Genomic DNA, 17440 nt, shown 5'->3' on the forward strand with positions numbered 1-17440 from the left:
TACCCTTTGTTACTGTGGTCCCAGTAAGTCATTCGCTAGGTCCCCCCGTGTGGTTCTGGGATTATTGCTCAATGTAACAGAAAATAAAGTACGCCCTCACACACACACATTTATGCATCATGCATGTAACATGATGTTCGCGACCCACATTCATGGCCATATGCAAAAATTTAAAAAAAAATTGAAAAAAACACAAGTTCTCCCAGGACTTACAGTGAGGCAAATAAGTATTTAGTCAACCACCAATTGTGCAAGTTCTCCTACTTGAAAAGATTAGCGAGGCCTGTAATTGTCAACATGGGTAAACCTAGACCATGAGAGACAGAATGTGGGGGAAAAAAAGAAAATCACATTGTTTGATTTTTAAAGAATTTATTTCCAAATTAGAGAGGAAAATAAGTATTTGGTCACCAACAAACAAGCAAGATTTCTGGCTGTCAAAGAGGTCTAACTTCTTCTAACGAGGTCTAACGAGGCTCCACTCGTTACCTGTATTAATGGCACCTGTTTTAACTCATTATTGGTATAAAAGACACCTGTCCACAACCTCAGTCAGTCACATTCCAAACTCTCCTATGGCCAGACCAAAAAGCTGTCGAAGGACAGCAGAGACAAAATTGTAGACCTGCACCGGGCTGGGAAGACTGAATCTGCAATAGGTAAAACACTTTGTGTAAAAAAAATCAACTGTGGGAGCAATTATTGGAAAATGGAAGACATAAAAGACCACTGATAATCTCCCTCGATCTGGGTCTCCATGCAAGACCCCGTGGCGTCAAAATGATAAGAACGGTAAGCAAAAATCCTAGAACCACACGGGGGGACCTAGTGAATGACCTACAGAGAGCTGGGACCACAGTAACAAAGGCTACTATCAGTAACACAATGCGCTGCCAGGGACTCAAATCTTGCACTCCAGTCGTGTCCCCCTGCTGAATCAAGTGCACGTCCAGGCCTGTCTGCGGTTCGCTGGAGAGCATTTGGATGATCCAGAAGAGGACTGGGAGAACGTGTTATGGTCAGATGAAACCAAAATACCAGCAACAGTATGTGAAAAGCTTGAGAAAAGTTACAGAAAACATTTGGCCTCCATTATTGCCAACAAAGGGTACATAACAAAGTATTGAGATTAACTTTTGGTATTGACCAAATACTTATTTTCCACCATGATTTGCAAATAAATTCTTTAAAAATCAAACAATGGGATTTTCTGTTTTTTTTCTCCACATTCTGTCTCTAATAGTTGAGGTTTACCCATGTTGACAATTACAGGCCTCTCTAATATTTTCAAGTGGGAGAACTTGCACGATTAGTGGTTGACTAAATACTTATTTGCCCCACTGTAGGTAAGAAACCCAACGGCAATTTTGTTCTCTGCCAATTAGAGCCCATCAAAACGGTTTATTTGATCCAAAATGACTCATCTTGTCCTGCAAAATGCACATGATAGCAAATTTGAAGCCAAAGTATTCATTGCCAATCAGATTTTTCATCATGTGTCATTTAAAAGCTATTCTGGTAGATTAACTCCAAAAATCTTTATTCACATGTAGAACATGACCTGCTTTTATTTTGAAATGTTCACCGGAATTGCGTTCGCTAAGCCGTTAACCGTAAACTTTACACTCAGTAAAAAAAAATTGTCTTCAATTTTGGTCATGCATGAGGTGTCAGTAATAGATTTCTTTTTTTCACATTGTTTGCAAATGCCGTAAACCAGCGAGTTTTCATGTTTGAAGTGTCACCTTTTCACCGCAAGTTTGTGTTGGAGAAGACTGCCAATGTTTTATAACAGGTTAAAGTGGTTAGTGCATTGTCATTTTCCCATTAGCTTCTATGTGGCAATGCTGAAATTTTACATTGCTTAATATAGATGTGTTTCCTTTTTTTGGATGTCTAATTCTACAGTGTGTTAATGACCAATAAACATCTGTGACAGGAACTGGAGTCTCATATGCAATCAACAAGCACGTGTGCCGAGTGCGCGCAGCACACGCACACACAAATGTATGCACACACGCTCGCGGCAATAAATCGCAGCCAGGAAAATTACCAGCCTTGTTTTTACTTACCATGCGATTAGTTGACTTATTGCATATCGCGACAGGCTTACAATATAACATTTTCAAGTCAGATAACAATATAACATTTTCAAGTCAGATAATATATCCAATTTGACACAAAAACAGAGACAACTAAAAAAAATAAAATCGAAGTGAAATTGTATATGACAGCTAGTTCTGTCACGCCAAGTCACCTGAAGCCGTTGCTCTTTTTCGCCAGCGCAAGGAATGAGCAAGAGCGTCCCCAAGGCGAAGGGCAGCAGATTTAGGCGGTCGAAGCCTTGGGCGATTCCGTTCAGGTTCACGCTCGACAACAGGGGACACCTTGGCGACAACCAAGGAAACACACATCAAAACCAACCCGAGTAAGGACATCGAAAGAAGGAGTTTGTGTACTTGAGAAGAAGAGCAAAGGTCCTGCGGAGCGTCGATCGTTGATCTACGTTCAGTGGCAGAGAAGCCGAAGCGAACGGCGCCAGTAGTGTACTCTTCCAGGTCCGGGAAAAACTGGGAATCTGCACAAAACCAATGAAAAGCCGTGAAAAAGCTCTCGAGGTTAGTGTGTGCACTCTGCTAACGCTACCTCCCACAGGTCAGGCACGGCGACAGTGCTTTCTAGCACCTTCTGGAGGTCGTCAATCTGTGGAGAGAGTTTTTAAAAAGAAGAATTTTTTAAAAAGACGGACAGACAGAGGGCACCAACGTAACGTGACCTGACCAGGTTGAAGCAGAGCATCTTTTGGAGAAGAGCGTTCCACAGCTGAGGGTCGTACACTTTGTACTCCAGGCAAAGCTCAGCCACCAAGCGCACTGCCTGAAAACATGCGCCACCATCAGTAGCACTAAAACATCACCCGGAGGCAGATCACCTTGTTGGCAAAAGGGCCAACAAGAGATTTTTGCATCCTTCGAGAGGACCAGATGAGCAGTGGGGAGGGGAATGCTAGCGGAGAATCACTCGCATTTCCTTCAAGATCGGTTGAGCAGGGGGGGTGGAGGCGCGAGCTAGGAATGGGACGATACACTTTAACTCACGATAGGATGCGTTTCATTATGGAAATTGTGGCCTGTCAGTCATCTCACATTTTGTGGATTTCAGGCTGTGAAGTATATCATCCAAAGCTCATGAAATACTTTTTAATTTTTTTTTTTTTTTAAAGCCAAACACTGTGTGAAGGCTATTATTTCTGAATAAAAACAAATAACAAATTATCCTGATAGCACTTTGTATTTTGTGCATATAGTAACAAGCACATTCATATCATTTTCTCAAACAAATAGCCATAGAATTCTCAACACTGTTGGCCTCCTGGGCTTCAGTGGTACTTGAGAGCAAATGAACCACCATGAAGCTTTGAACTAATTGGCTACAAAGCTGCATTGCTTCAAAAAACCTCATTTGACCATCATGGCTCCCTTGGGAGAGATAGGCAACCCCTGCTGCCCCCTGCTGTCAACACTGTTGTCATCCAACATGCCTCATGCCTTCCAGCATGCAATGCGTTGCCACAGATTACAGTTCATGTTCTGTGCTGATTATTGCTTCCATTACTGTTCCAGTGGTTTCATAAGTAGTTATTATGCTATTTAATCTGTTGGTATATGATCATTTTACTTTCGTTTTGAAACTGAGTTTGAATTATTCATTCATTTTCCATGCCGCTTATCCTCACAAGGGTCGCGTAGGTGCTAGAGTCTATCCCAGCTAATTACGGGCAGTAGGCGGGGTACACCCTGAATCGGTTGCCAGCCAATCGACTTTACATTACCTTTCATTTATTGACCTGCTATTAATTGTCAATGCTGAAGAAGTGGATGGACGTCTAAGCTTTCAATCTTATCTGCCTACAGATTGTAAGCGGGAATTGTTCCTCCTTCTCTCATGAGCGCCATGTAATGGCTTGTGGCTATTTGAGGTAAAAACTTTGTTCTAACCAGTGTTGTTGTCGACAACGATGACACCAACGAAAATATTTCGTCAGCGAACCTTTTTTTCATGACCATGACAAGATGATAACGAGCTAAAAACGCGTTTTGGGAGATAAAACATAACTAGACGAATGCCAACTTCGTCTGAGACATAATTGTGAAAAAGTTTCAGTTAAAGACAAAAACATTTTTAGTAAGCGTCGACGAAAACCCAACTAATTTCGTCTAGTTTTCGTAAAAAAAACAAATGAAGACAAACGCATTTTGAGATGACTAAAATATGACTAATAAGTATTATTATCCAAACGACTAAGACAAAAATTAAAAAACTGCTGCCAAAAACAACACTGGTTCTAACTCAACTTGCATGCCCCCAGCTACCTGGCATCCTAGGCGACTGTCCTGCCTGCCTATGCCAGGAACAGCCACTGCCTTGAGGTGGCTGGGTGAGTGGATGGAGTTCTTTGTTTTGTAAGTCACAAGTAGTTGACTTTTAGTTCTTTCAAGTCATTTAACAACACAGTACAAACATATACTATAGAAAAGTGATGTTAATGCCTCAACAAGAGTCAACATGTAAAGGAAGTGACCTGGAAATGCCTTCAAATCGACAGGAAATTATACAGAATGTACAGGAAGTGACCCAAAATCAACAGGAAATCACCCATATCTAGTTTAAAATGATCAAGTAAACAACAGACATCCAAATAATTAAAACTGCGAGGAACTGACTGTGAATGCTCATCTTTCAGCACAAATGACAGCAGTAGACGTCCAATCCATTGTTACTAGGAGGGGTGAATGAACAGTCACAATGGATTGGACGTCTAGCGCTGTCAATGGTAAACATGGAGTGAAAAACAGGCAAAAAAATGACAGTCGTCCTACCTGCGGCTCGTGACTGCGGTTCTTCCACAGCCCTTTGATCAAGCCCTCTTTGGGGCTACTCATGAAGGACGACAAGGTGTAGGGAATGTTCAGCGCCTCCAGACGTGACACCCACACGTAGCATCTCAGATACTGCCTGCCAAAACGCAAAAGACCAAACTGAAATTTGTTCAACGTCCACATGATTTTGGGTGTTTTGTGGTGCAATGCTAAAATGTTTTGGATATTGCCTGAACCTTCGAAGTTGCAAAAGAGAATAACCGCCATTCCAATTTGCCCCGAGACCACAAGTGAGCTCGGAAAGGCTCAAGAAATGCGGAAAGCCGTGCCAATTATGGGAAATTTGGTAAGTGTGAAAAAGAGTCATGTCAATTCCTGTTGATTTTGTAGCATTTTGAGTCATTTCCTATTAATTTGGAATTACTTCCAATTCATTTCCAGACATTTCAAGATCACTTCTTGGTGACTTTGGGACATGTCTGTGTTACTTCCTGTTAATTTGGGGGGGGGGATTTTTAGGTCACTTCCTATTGGTATTGGCCCAGTTCCGGTCAATTTCAGGGCATTTACAAATCAATTCTGATTTATCTTGGGTTATTTCTGCAGCACTTCCTGCTGATTTTGAGGCATTTCATTCCTGTAGATATTGTCAAATTCCTGTTAATTTTGGGACGTTTTCAAATATCTTTGTGTTCATATCTGTTGTTCTGTTGATTTTGGACATGTCTATGTAACTTCCTGTTGATTGTGGGGATTCTGTAAATCATTTCTTATTGAAATTGACCCACTTTCAATTTTGGGTAATTTCCGGGTCACTTCCTTAAAAATCAGGTTGCTTCCAATTGATTTTGGGCCATTTCTAGGTGACTTTCTGTTGATTTTTTTTCTTGATTATTTTGGAGAATGTCTAGGTCACTTCCTATTGATATTGGGCCATTTCCTGTCAATTTGGGTAATTTCCAGGTCACTTCCTGTTGATATCAGATCCCTTCCCATTGATTTAGGGGCATTTCTAGTCACTTCTTGTAGATTTTGAGACGTTTCCGGATCCCTTTCTATTGATATCTGGTCTCTTCCTGTTAATTTCTGGGTATTTATGGGTCACTTCCTGCCAATTTGGGGGAATTTAAAGGTCAATTCCTGTTGATTTATTGAATTGAAATAAAATGAATAAAAAGACATCAACTCTGTTTCTGGGCCCCTATTTACGGCGACCCTGAAGTGCAAAACACAACAGCAAGTAAAAAAACAAAACGGCAAATCAAAAAACAAAACGGACACATACATATGAAGTAAAATATTGAAGAAAATTATTACTTCATACGTATGTCCAGAATAAAAAAAAATCATTTATATGAAGGAATATTATATTGTAGCGTCACTAGGGGTACTACTGCAGGTGCTACGATGGTGTTTCAAACACGATTTTCCTATTGATGCATTGTGGGTTAACCAACACCACAATTGTAAATAGCAAGGATTAACAATGGAAATACGCATCCTTGAATTAAACACAAACTCACTTTTCACACATACTTTATTTGCATCGCACTCACCCATGTGATGTAGTTAACAACTATTTACAACCAATGGGAGCGTCACTTTGCCACATCGAAGGCACGAATAGGAAACTCGCGCTGACACACCATCATGGTGCCGGCAGAACTCCTATTGACGCTACAATGGAGTATTCTTTCATATAAATGAATATTTTCATTCGTGACATGTGACCAACACAAATTTTCATTAATAGCAGCAGCCATGTTCGTGTCTTTGGTAATGCTCAATTTCAAATACCACAACGGAAGCGGAATAACTTCCTAGTTCATCACAACCTACCCTTAACGATAGATTCGTCCAATCAGCGATGGGTGTACTTTTTTGACTGAGAACTACCTTTTCAAGTTCCTTAATGTAATTCAGTTTTTGGATTTGCCGTTGTTTTTTGAAGTTGCCTTTTTGTTTTGTTTTTTATTTGCTATAGTGTTTTGCACTTCAGGGACACTATACAAATATCACTCTACAGTCGAATTTTAAAATGTCATTGTATTTCAGTGAGTGTCTGGACTGTAAAGGGTTAGCAGTATAATTCTGGCAACTGCATCTGCTAGTATATTACTCTCATTTTGATTTATTTATTTATTTTTAAACATGGTTTAATTGAAGCACAGGTCGGCAGACTTACTCCAGTTGCGCAGCGGGTATCTTCAAATGAGACTCCAGGTCCTGGGCGTCGGCCAGCCGGACCAGGCAAAAAAGCGCTCGGGTTCGGTGGCAGTAGGTCAGACGGGGTCCGGATCGGCTCAGGGGCTAAGGGCGGGCGGGTGCAACTGGCTCAGTCTACGGAAGGACAGAAAGCGAGCGAGCAAGAGAGCGAGCGTATACTCACCCAGGTTTCGGCCGACAGGACAGCGCTTAGAAGGCACAATGCTTTGGCTGCGGGTCGAGACTGCAGCATGTACACCGCCCTGAAAAAGAGAGTGGATACGCACATATCCATCAATTATACACAGAGAGCGTTAAAACGGTTTGTTTGGAACCAAAGCATTTTAAAATTGTCAAGATTTTGTCGAGATAAGAGCATTTTAGTGGAGAAACTCACTCTCATTAGGTTGGCTTCAACAGAACCGCCTGAGAAGTCCACTGCCTTAAGATTAAGATAGCCACCAGTTCCGATATTTTCACATCTAATTCTAAATATGTGTGATATCTATCACGAAGAACTAAAACAATTCTATTCTTCAAGAGAAAACATATCATGGCTCTGTCACAAAATGGCCGACAAGTGATAACGGCCACCACCGTTGCCTGGAAGTGACACAAATGCCCCAAAATTACTGGAAAGTGAGTTTGGGTTTTCCCACAATTAATAGGAAGTGACCCAGAAAAAAAAGTAAATGACCCAGAAATGTCCAAAAATCAACAGGAGGTGGCCCGAAATTAACAGAAAGTGACCCACAAACGCCCGAAAATTAATGGGAAGCGACCCACAATAAACAGGTAATGAATCAAAAATGCCCCAAAATCAACAGGAAGTGGTCCGAAATCAATAAGTGACAGAAATTTCCCTAAAAACAAAGAGGAAACAACTCCGAAATGGTACAAAATGAGCAGAAAGTGACCCAAAATCAAATAGCACGGCCACAGAATAACAGACAAGCGCTAACGGCTTTCCCGGTGGGCTCACCTCATCTATTTCTACAGATACAGTATATGACACATATATATACTAGGAGTGTGACACCATATCTAATTGGTGATTAATCGTGATACTTTGTATCCCAAAAGCTTATCAATATGCTCCAGCCAAGAATTGATATATCGTTTTAAAAATGTGTCACGGTTTGAACAAAAAAAAAAAAAAAGACCAAAATCTTTCACTAAAATAGAAAGACAGACACCCAATACCCTTAGACTGGGAGGGGCGAATGAATGTTCATTCATTCATTCAAAACCAAAGCATTCGCAGCCAGTATTTTCAATTTACAGGTCACTTTCTGTTAATTTTAGGGCATTCACAAGTCAATTCCTATTGAGTTTCAGTCACAGCCTATTCATTGGGGAGATTCCCTGGCCACTTCCTGTTATGTAACCCAAAATCAACAGGAAGTGACCCAGAAATGCCACAAAATCAACAATAGGAGACTGAAAATCAACAGCAAATGTCCTGAAATGCCCCAAAATTAAACTCATTGGTTGTCATTGACCGCCAAAGACGTGCGATCCGTTTGACGTGGGAGGGATGGCGAACGAACGTTCTTTCGCTGCCACCTTCCCAATTCAAATGAATTGGATGTTTACGAGTGATAAACTAGTATGAGCTTGTTTTTCTTTTTTTACTTGTATATTAAAATATTGTAGAACTATTTCCTGACCCATGTATCGATGTTATATCATATCACGAGGTAAACAGAGGATCCCACCCCAATACAATATACACAGTAATTTTTGGTTACTTTTCCCCTCATTTTGAATCCTGCGGCTTACAGTCCAGTGCGGCTTATTTGTTGATTTATTTGGGTTAATAGGTAACACTTTCTTTGAAAGTGGGGTCATAAGATTGCCATAAGACAGTCATAATTATGATATGTCACCACCATGTGCATTTATGACATTATGAATGATGTCACTAACTCCAATTATGTCCAGCTCGGATCTTTACATCCATTCAAAAGTGAGAAAATTTGCCGGACCTGTCAAAAGCATTCATTAATGTTCATGGCAGTGTCATGTCATAATTATGATGGTTATGACAGGTTTATGGCGCCACTGTTAAACAAAGTGTTACCAAATAACATAACTAGCAATTAATGAAACAACTGGAACAGTAACTGAAGAAGTAAATAGCACGGATCATGAATTTGATTGTTATTTAAATCTGTAGCGCCGCAATGCATGCTTGGAGGCATGTTGGACGACAACAGTGTTGACAGCAGGTGGCAGCAGAGCTTGACTGTCTCCCCCAAGGGAGCAGTGATGACCAAATGAAGCTTCTTGAAGCAATGAAGCTTTGCAGACAATTGTTCAAAGCTTCACGGTGGTTAATTTGGTCCTATGTCAGTCTTATAACGTAGTGTTACCGGTTAATATCTTTTGGTGTGAATATCGCATAATTCAGGGAGGACGGCTGTGGCTGATGGTCCAGAGCGGCTTATCTATGAACAAATGCTGTTTTCATGTCAAATTTGGTGGGTGGCGGCTTATAGTCAGGTGCGCCTTATCATCCGAAAATTACAGTACACGTACCTCATTAAGTCTGGATCCACTTTCAAGTCGTTGACAGCTTCCTTTAAAGGGGAAAAGGGAAAATGAATTCAGGAAGAATTTGGAGACAAAGCGCATCAAGTAAGGGGAAAGGCACCTCGGCCGCCGCGGATCCCGTTTTGCAGATCCACTTTTCCAAAAGTGTGTTCTGGATTTGAACAAGATCCACCTGGTTGATGGCGGCTATTTCCGCCACTGCCGCATTGATGTCTGCAATGAGATTCAAAAGATTTCAGTTCAGCATTTCTCAAACATTTCACAACAAAAAAATACATTGCACTTCTAGTACCAACAACAGGGCCAACACGAACTCATTGGCCACCATTGATGGCAACAGACGTCCAGCGGTGTTAAAGTAAAATGCGTTGGCGCCAGATCTGCCTGCCAAATTTTTTTGTGTGGCCCTCAAAAGTAGAGTTTTTTTGTTGTTTGAAGAAAATTTCATTAACATTTGAAAAAGATGAATGATTTAAAAAAATAAAAAAATTAAAAAAAAAAGAGAACGAGAAAAAATTGTGCATAAATGACTACATAAATGATTGTTTTAATGTAAAAAAAAGAATTTTACGGTTTCTTCTCTTTATTTATCTTTATTTATATGAAAAGCGAAACAAAGAAACTGGTGGCTAGTTGCCAGTGCTATGAGCCGGTTGACATTTTACCGTACATTATACTGTCACCTTGTGGTTATAATAATTCATTGCATCCATCATATGACGTAATTTGGAACACAGGCTCATTCAATTGCACTGTACAAAGACTGTCGGACAGTTTCATTGACGCCGTTGAGTGTTTTCTGCCTTAGAAACTATATGCCATAGTATTTAAATATCTATCTTTATGGAAAAATTTATATGGGCGAAACTTCAAGTCTTTTTGTATGGAAGCTAACTTATAGCTTGTAGCACAAATTAAGTGTAATTTGTGTAACCGTTGATGGATGTTTCTTTGTTAAAGTTTCACAAAAAGAAAAAAGTCTCTAAACAAATTGACTTTCCCTAATGAATTCACTTTGGCAAACAGACTAATGAAAACTAATACAGTATTAGCCTGAGCTATGCTCGCTTGTTCTGTGGTGATTAAATAATAATCGTCACGTTAACTTGTAAAGACTGGCAAACGGAGGTCTGAGGAGTACCGTCGAAATTGTAGACAATCTACAGCCGTATTGTCGAGCCAATTCACGGACGCGTTCACCACGCTCACATTTTTCTATCATTTCCATCTTCATTTCAATGATAAGCACTACCTTTACCGATTTTTCACCACCTGCACTAACATTCTTGGAACCTATGTTGATTTCTCTCACAAGAAAATCAGCCGAGCGCAAGTCTTGTGGGAAAACAAAGAAACTATGGCGCTGTCATAAATCGTCGCATTTCGAGCATGTCGTTGGATGTAAAAAAAAAATAAAATAAAAAAAAAAAAAAAAAAAAAAAAAGGCAAGCCAAATTTTACGTCTGATGTCGAAAAGATCGTGTGTCGAAGCGATCGTATGTCAAGGTACCCTACATCCGACGAGTTGCTCGAAATACGACGACATGACAGCACTGCAAACGAACGCACGGTGGATTTTCTTGTGTGAGAAATCAACACAGTTTTCAAAAAAAGTTGATACAGTTGGAGAAACAAGGAAAAAAGTGATGCTTACCTTTGAAATGAAGATGCAAGTTATAGAAAAATATGAGCTTGGGGTGCGCGTCCCTGAACTGGCTCAACAATACAGCTCCATGGTCCTCTTCCGACCACCGTTCGCCACTATTTATAAGTTAAGGTGACAATTATTATTGTGGTAACATTGCCAAGGAAATCGCCAGCTTCGTCACGTTTTTATCATTTATTTAAGAACTTATCCAACACAAAACGCCCATTGTCTTAAGCAGTTGACCGCTCTCAAGAAAACGAAAGTATTATCTCTACCGCACCGACCTATCTCACTGAGACGTCACCTTCGCGGTGCGTTCAGGGACAGTAAAAAGTGTCCGCCATATTAGAATCCGATTCGTTACATTATTTACAGGAATAATTATTAATTATTCTTCTTATTATTATATTATTCTGAATTATTTATTTATAACTTATTTGTTTTTCTATGTTTAATTGCCATTTGTAACAGTGCCAGCAGTATTTATTAAGAATTTAGTGTATGTTTTTAGGCTTTGGAACGAATTAATGGAATTATAATGTATTCCTATGGGAAAATCCTGCTCGACATACGACCATTTCGACTTACAAACAAGGTCCTGGAACGAATTAAATTTGTATGTAGAGGTACCACTGTATTTGAATATTAAATTGAGTCAATCTTTGGCATCCCACTAGTGGGAGCCCTCCCACACTGGGCTAGAGCAGCGTGACTCACCAGGATAGGTCGCCGCTACAGAGTCCCTGAAGCGCCGCTCCACGCTCGCGTGCTGGTAGAGGGCAGCCACCAGGCCGTCGGGATCCCCGCCGAGCTTGAGGAGCTCGGGGTCGGCCAGGCCCCTAGCTGTCAAGACGCCTTCCGTGCCGGAGCGCGGGAGCTGCAGCCGCACCTTGGACAAGAAGGCCTCCCCTCGGGACCGCGCACCGTCCTGTTCAGGGCGGCCAGACAGAGGAAAAAAATGCACTGTGTAAAACAAGAGTTCATACAGCTTTTTGGCGGGAATATTCAAGCACTTTCTAGACTAATTTTTCAAGGACTAATCAATCAATCCATAGCCTTGCTGTTCAAGGACACAAAAGGCAAAGCAAGCTACCCAAATATGATATTCCTATGTTTTGTACCCGACACGTTGATGAAGTGGCCCATAATAAACAGAAAGTGACCCAGAAAGAGGGCTGAACAATATTGGAAAAAAACTGACATTGCGACTTTTTGGGGGTTTGCGATAGATTTCGATATATATTGTGATATCAAAACTAGAAGAATTTGAACATATATTTTGGAGGACTTATGTTGACTCACCATGACCACATTGTATTACTATAAAACTTATTCCAGGCTATGAGGGTTCATTTGTGAATGATGAAGATTGCTGTATATAGAAGTCAGAGGTGGGTAGTAACACGTTGCATTTGAGTAACTTTTTGAGAAAAATGTACTTCTAAGAGTAGTTTAGTACACCACAATTCTTCTTTTACTTGAGTAGATTCGTGAAGAAGAAACGGGACTCCTACACCGCTACTTTGGCCTACGACAGAGTCGTAACATTCTTCTTTATTCTACATATTGACTTTTGTATGCCAGCGATACCAACAGTAGCTCCACCAGTTTCATCGATGAGACATCACAATAATCACATGACTCCTTTATACTAAACAGAGTCAGGCTTGCCGTTGTTCTGTAACGCCAGCCTGTTTAATCACGTCGTTTTTAAAGCATTGTAAAAAAAATTTTAGGGCTGTCAAACGATTAAAATTTTTAATCGAGTTAATTACAGCTTAAAAATTAATTAATCGTAATTAATCGCAATTAATCGCAATTCAAACCATCTATAAAATATGCCATATTTTTCTGTAAATTATTGTTGGAATGGAAAGATAAGACACAAGATGGATATATACATTCAACATAAAGTACATAAGGACTATTTGTTTATTATAACAATAAATCAACAAGATGGCATTAACATTATTAACATTCTGTTAAAGCGATCCATGGATAGAAAGACTTGTAGTTCTTAATAGAAAAATGTTAGTACAAATTAGAGAAATGTTATATTAAAACCCCTCTTAATGTTTTCGTTGTAATAAAATTTGTAAAATTTTCAATCAAAAAATAAACTAGTAGCCCGCCATTGTTGATGTCAATAATTACTTACTCAATGCTCATGGATGCCTATAAAATCAGTCGCACCCAAGCGCCAGCAGAGGGCGGCAAAACTCCATAAAACACAACAAGTGAGCGTTTCAATGTGTACTGTCATTTAAAACTCCCTGAGCGGGGCATCTGCATTAATTGCGTCAAATATTTTAACGTGATTAATTAAAAAAATTAATTAACGCCCGTTAACGCGATAATTTTGACAGCCCTAAAAAAAATAAGTATTTGCTGTATGTTCTGAGAATACCATTAAAAAAATGTAACAGCGTATAAGCAGTTACTCACAAGGGTACTCATTCCTTGAGTATTCTTTTCAGCAAATACTTTTTTATTTGTACTTGAGTAATTTTTAGATGACTAGTATTGACTACTTTATTTGAGTAATATTTTAAGTAACGCTACTTTTTCTTGAGTACAATTTTTAGCTACTCTACCCACCTCTGATAAGCAGGATCCAGGAAGCCATGCACTTGCTGCTTTTATGAAGAAAAAAAAGACAAAAAACAATTGTACGTCCTGCGATGGGACTATTGCGCATGCGCACATTGCGATGGCGATGTTTAAACAACATATTGTGCAGGTCTACCAAGAAATGCCCCAAAACCAATCAAAATGACCCATAAATGTCCCCAAATCAACAGGAAATAACTTAGAAATGCTACGGAAACAGACAAAAAGTGACCCAAAATCAAACGACCCTCTACAAAAAAAAGGTCGGCGAGTGATAACAGCTATCCCCATTGGTTCACAGCACATCACCAGCCTGCAAAGGACACTATAATGACCCAAAACCAGAATGGCCTCAAAGTCAACGGTCAGTAAGTGAACAAAATCAATGGGAGGTCACCGGTAATTTACCCAAAATGATGAGAAAATGACCCTGAAATTACCCTAAATCAACAAGAAATGACCCAAAATGAACAGAAAGTGACCTAGGAATGCCCCAAATCAACTGAAAGTGACGAAAATCAAGGAAGTTACCAGTAAATTACACAAAATAGGAAATGACCCGAAAGTCAACTTAAATCAACAGAAAGTGACCCGAAATGAACAGGAAGTGACCAAAATCAATGAGAAGTCACCTGTAAATTACCTAAAATGAACAGTAAGTGACTCAAAAAGAACAAGAAGTCACTGGTTATTTACCCAAAATAAACAAGAAGCGACCGAGGTATACTCCAAAATGGTAAATGGTGTTATACTTATATAGCGCTTTTCCACCTTTCAAGGCGCTCAAAGCGCTTTACACTATCTCGCCATCCACCTACTGGTGACGCAGCACCAGGAGCAACCTCTGGGTTGGGGGACAACTACTCTACCACTGAGCCACGCCACCACCAAAATCAATAGGCCTGAATTGTCTTTCTAGTAAATTTAGTTTTTATAACCATTTTATGAATTGATAAACATATATTTTTTAAATATACTAGAGTATAAGAAAAAAGTAATAGCATAATTATGTAATAATAATTTATCATATTATAGTAGTTTTAAACTTTAAAATGCTCGAATTTTCAATGATTTGAAGCCAGCGCACAAACCCTGCAGAAATACCTACATCCAGGTCGGGATCGTCCAGCCACGTTTTTCCCACCGTCAAGCAGAACCAGAGCGACTGCGTCTTCTCGTAACCTGCGGACAAAGCGGCGGGCACCTTTTAGCCTCCATCCCTTCCCTCGTTATGCGCGAGCGGCACGGCTCGGACCCGGCGGCAGCTCCTGTGTGAGCTTGTGGGCTGTGGCGGCCGCCCATTCCCGGTTCTGGATGTGCCGCACCAAGTTCATGACGCTCAGGGCCACCTTCTCTATATCCTTGCCACGCTGTCGCTCCAGGAACAAGGGCTTCATCTTACTTTCGAAGATGCGGTCGGCTGCTAGCATGTAGAGCTTATCCAGGCTCACCTGCAGGGCGACAAGGGGCGGCACTCGCCTTTCATTCTCACACAGTGCTGCTTCTTCCGGCATTTGCTACCTTCATTAGTTTGCTGATTAAAAGAAGAGTTGGGAAGGTCTCCTCGCTCAGCTCCGGAGCTAAAATGCAAACACATACCCTAAAATGCCACAATTTACAGTATTTCTAATTATTACTTGAGGGAAGAAAAAAAGATTAGTCCTTTATAGGGCAGTTGTTGATGCCGCTAGACATCCAATCCAATTGAAGTGGGAGGGGGTGAATGAACAAATGTATATAGAAATGAGCTAAAATCAAAAGAAAGTGACCCAAAATAAACAGGTGACAAAGAAATGCCCAAAACGTCACTGGAACTGACCTGAAAATGCCCAAAAATTAACAGGAAGTTTCCTAAAAATGCCCCAAAATGAACAGGAAGTGATCCAAAATGACCAAGTGTGCAAGAAATGCCCAAAACGCCACAGGTGACTTGAAGAGGCCCAAAAATAAACAGGACGTTATCCAAAAATGCACCAAAATGAATAGGAGGTGATCCTGGAATACAAAAAAATAATCAGGAAGTGACCCATAATGAACAGGTAAGCAAGAAATGCCCAAAACTCCGCAGAAGTTGACCTGAAAAGGCCCAAAAATAAACAGGAGGCAACCCAAAAATACCCCAAAAGGAAGAGAAATGCAAAAAATAAACAAGAAGTTACCCTAAATTAACACTAGGTGATTCAGAAAAGCCACAAACTAAACTATAAACTCTATCTATAAACTATACAAACTAAACAGGAAGTTACCCAGAGGAGTTTACCACCCATCAGAGCAAAGCTTCTCCACTCTAATTTAGTTCTTTACTACCATTTTTATCAATGCATTTAATAAAAATAACGTTGATTCTCTGTCAACCTCCCACTTCAAACGGATTGGACGTCTACTAATGGTAAACTCATTTCAATTGATGGCGTCATTTCACCATCTCCTGAGGTGAAAGTATTTCTCGACTGATTTTTAACAGAGAGTTCAAATTGATCATAGGGCAGTTGACTTACTGATGACCTTCCAGTAGTGTGTGCTCTGCAAGAGGAGGTGAAAAGGCAGTCTGACACTATCCAGGGGACCAGCTGACAGGTCCTTCTCCAGAAAGTAGGCGCGCTCCATGTCTGAAGGGGGCGCCGTGCGCTTGTAGGACTTCAAGTGCTGTAGCAAGCCCGTTGCCTGACAAGAAATAATTTCATATTACCAAACAGGTGCCCTAGGCAGCAAAAAAGAAAAAAGATAATTTATTCTCGTTACTGTATCTAAGGTTTTGGGGTTTTTTCCCTTTTAAATCCTTAACTTTACTAAGGTAAAGTACTCAATTAGATTTTAAAACACTTCTGATACAAAGTAAAAATAATAATAAAACTAGAAAATGCATTTTCTAGAAAATTGCGACTGTAGCTTTACTGTGATGGTTGGTATATCGGTCACTTCCTGTTGATTTTGAGGCATCTCGGACTTCCTGTTGATATCAGGTCACTTCCTCTTGATGTGGGGGCATTTCACGGTCACTTCCTGTTGATGTCGGGTCACTTGGGATGGAAATCAATAGGCGTGAATGGACGTTTTTCCGCCATTGAAATGAATGGCGAATAGGGCCATTAGAAGTGACAGAATTTTTTTATGTACAAATGATGTGATTTGGACAAAAACTGGAGGACAAGTAGCGTTTTGAAACCCCCCCCCCCCCCCAAAAAAACCTGTGTTTTTGAGCAAACGGTCATTTATGGGGGTGTCGAGCCCACGTCGCATGAGAATTCCAGTCGTTTTGGTGTCCGAACGGTGTCAGTGTGAAAAACGGTTTTGGCTGGGCGGCGCACCGAAGAAAGGCCATTGGGGGAAAAAAATGATTATATCAGATTTTCATTACCTGCAATGCTACCATTAATAAAACTAGAACATGCCATTTTCTGGAAAAATTGATTCACAGCCACTCATTCGAGTTTAAATGAATTGGACGTCTATTGGTGTCCTTGGTTGGAAATATGTTAATATTATATATATTATAAATATGGGTCATCTGATTATTATTTTTAGGGTAATTAATTTTAAC

At 40.2% G+C, this 17440-nt stretch overlaps 1 protein-coding gene across 1 annotated transcript in view; it reads right to left on the bottom strand.

The window, feature by feature from the left end:
- The window catches only part of kntc1 (kinetochore associated 1), a 144673-nt gene that overhangs the window by 74800 nt on the left and 52433 nt on the right, over positions 1 to 17440 (bottom strand). Inside the window, exons 43-56 of the mRNA XM_057831191.1 lie at positions 16398 to 16563; positions 15421 to 15479; positions 15155 to 15350; positions 15008 to 15081; positions 12007 to 12217; positions 9742 to 9854; positions 9627 to 9667; positions 7270 to 7348; positions 7066 to 7190; positions 4881 to 5016; positions 2782 to 2877; positions 2647 to 2703; positions 2460 to 2578; positions 2258 to 2387 (exon numbers count right to left, since the gene is read on the bottom strand). Coding sequence (XP_057687174.1) covers positions 2258 to 2387; positions 2460 to 2578; positions 2647 to 2703; positions 2782 to 2877; positions 4881 to 5016; positions 7066 to 7190; positions 7270 to 7348; positions 9627 to 9667; positions 9742 to 9854; positions 12007 to 12217; positions 15008 to 15081; positions 15155 to 15350; positions 15421 to 15479; positions 16398 to 16563 — 1602 coding nt within the window. The remainder of the gene's footprint in view (positions 1 to 2257; positions 2388 to 2459; positions 2579 to 2646; positions 2704 to 2781; positions 2878 to 4880; positions 5017 to 7065; positions 7191 to 7269; positions 7349 to 9626; positions 9668 to 9741; positions 9855 to 12006; positions 12218 to 15007; positions 15082 to 15154; positions 15351 to 15420; positions 15480 to 16397; positions 16564 to 17440) is intronic.

Source organism: Corythoichthys intestinalis, chromosome 3 (assembly GCF_030265065.1).
Source record: "Corythoichthys intestinalis isolate RoL2023-P3 chromosome 3, ASM3026506v1, whole genome shotgun sequence".
Taxonomy (NCBI): domain Eukaryota; kingdom Metazoa; phylum Chordata; class Actinopteri; order Syngnathiformes; family Syngnathidae; genus Corythoichthys; species Corythoichthys intestinalis.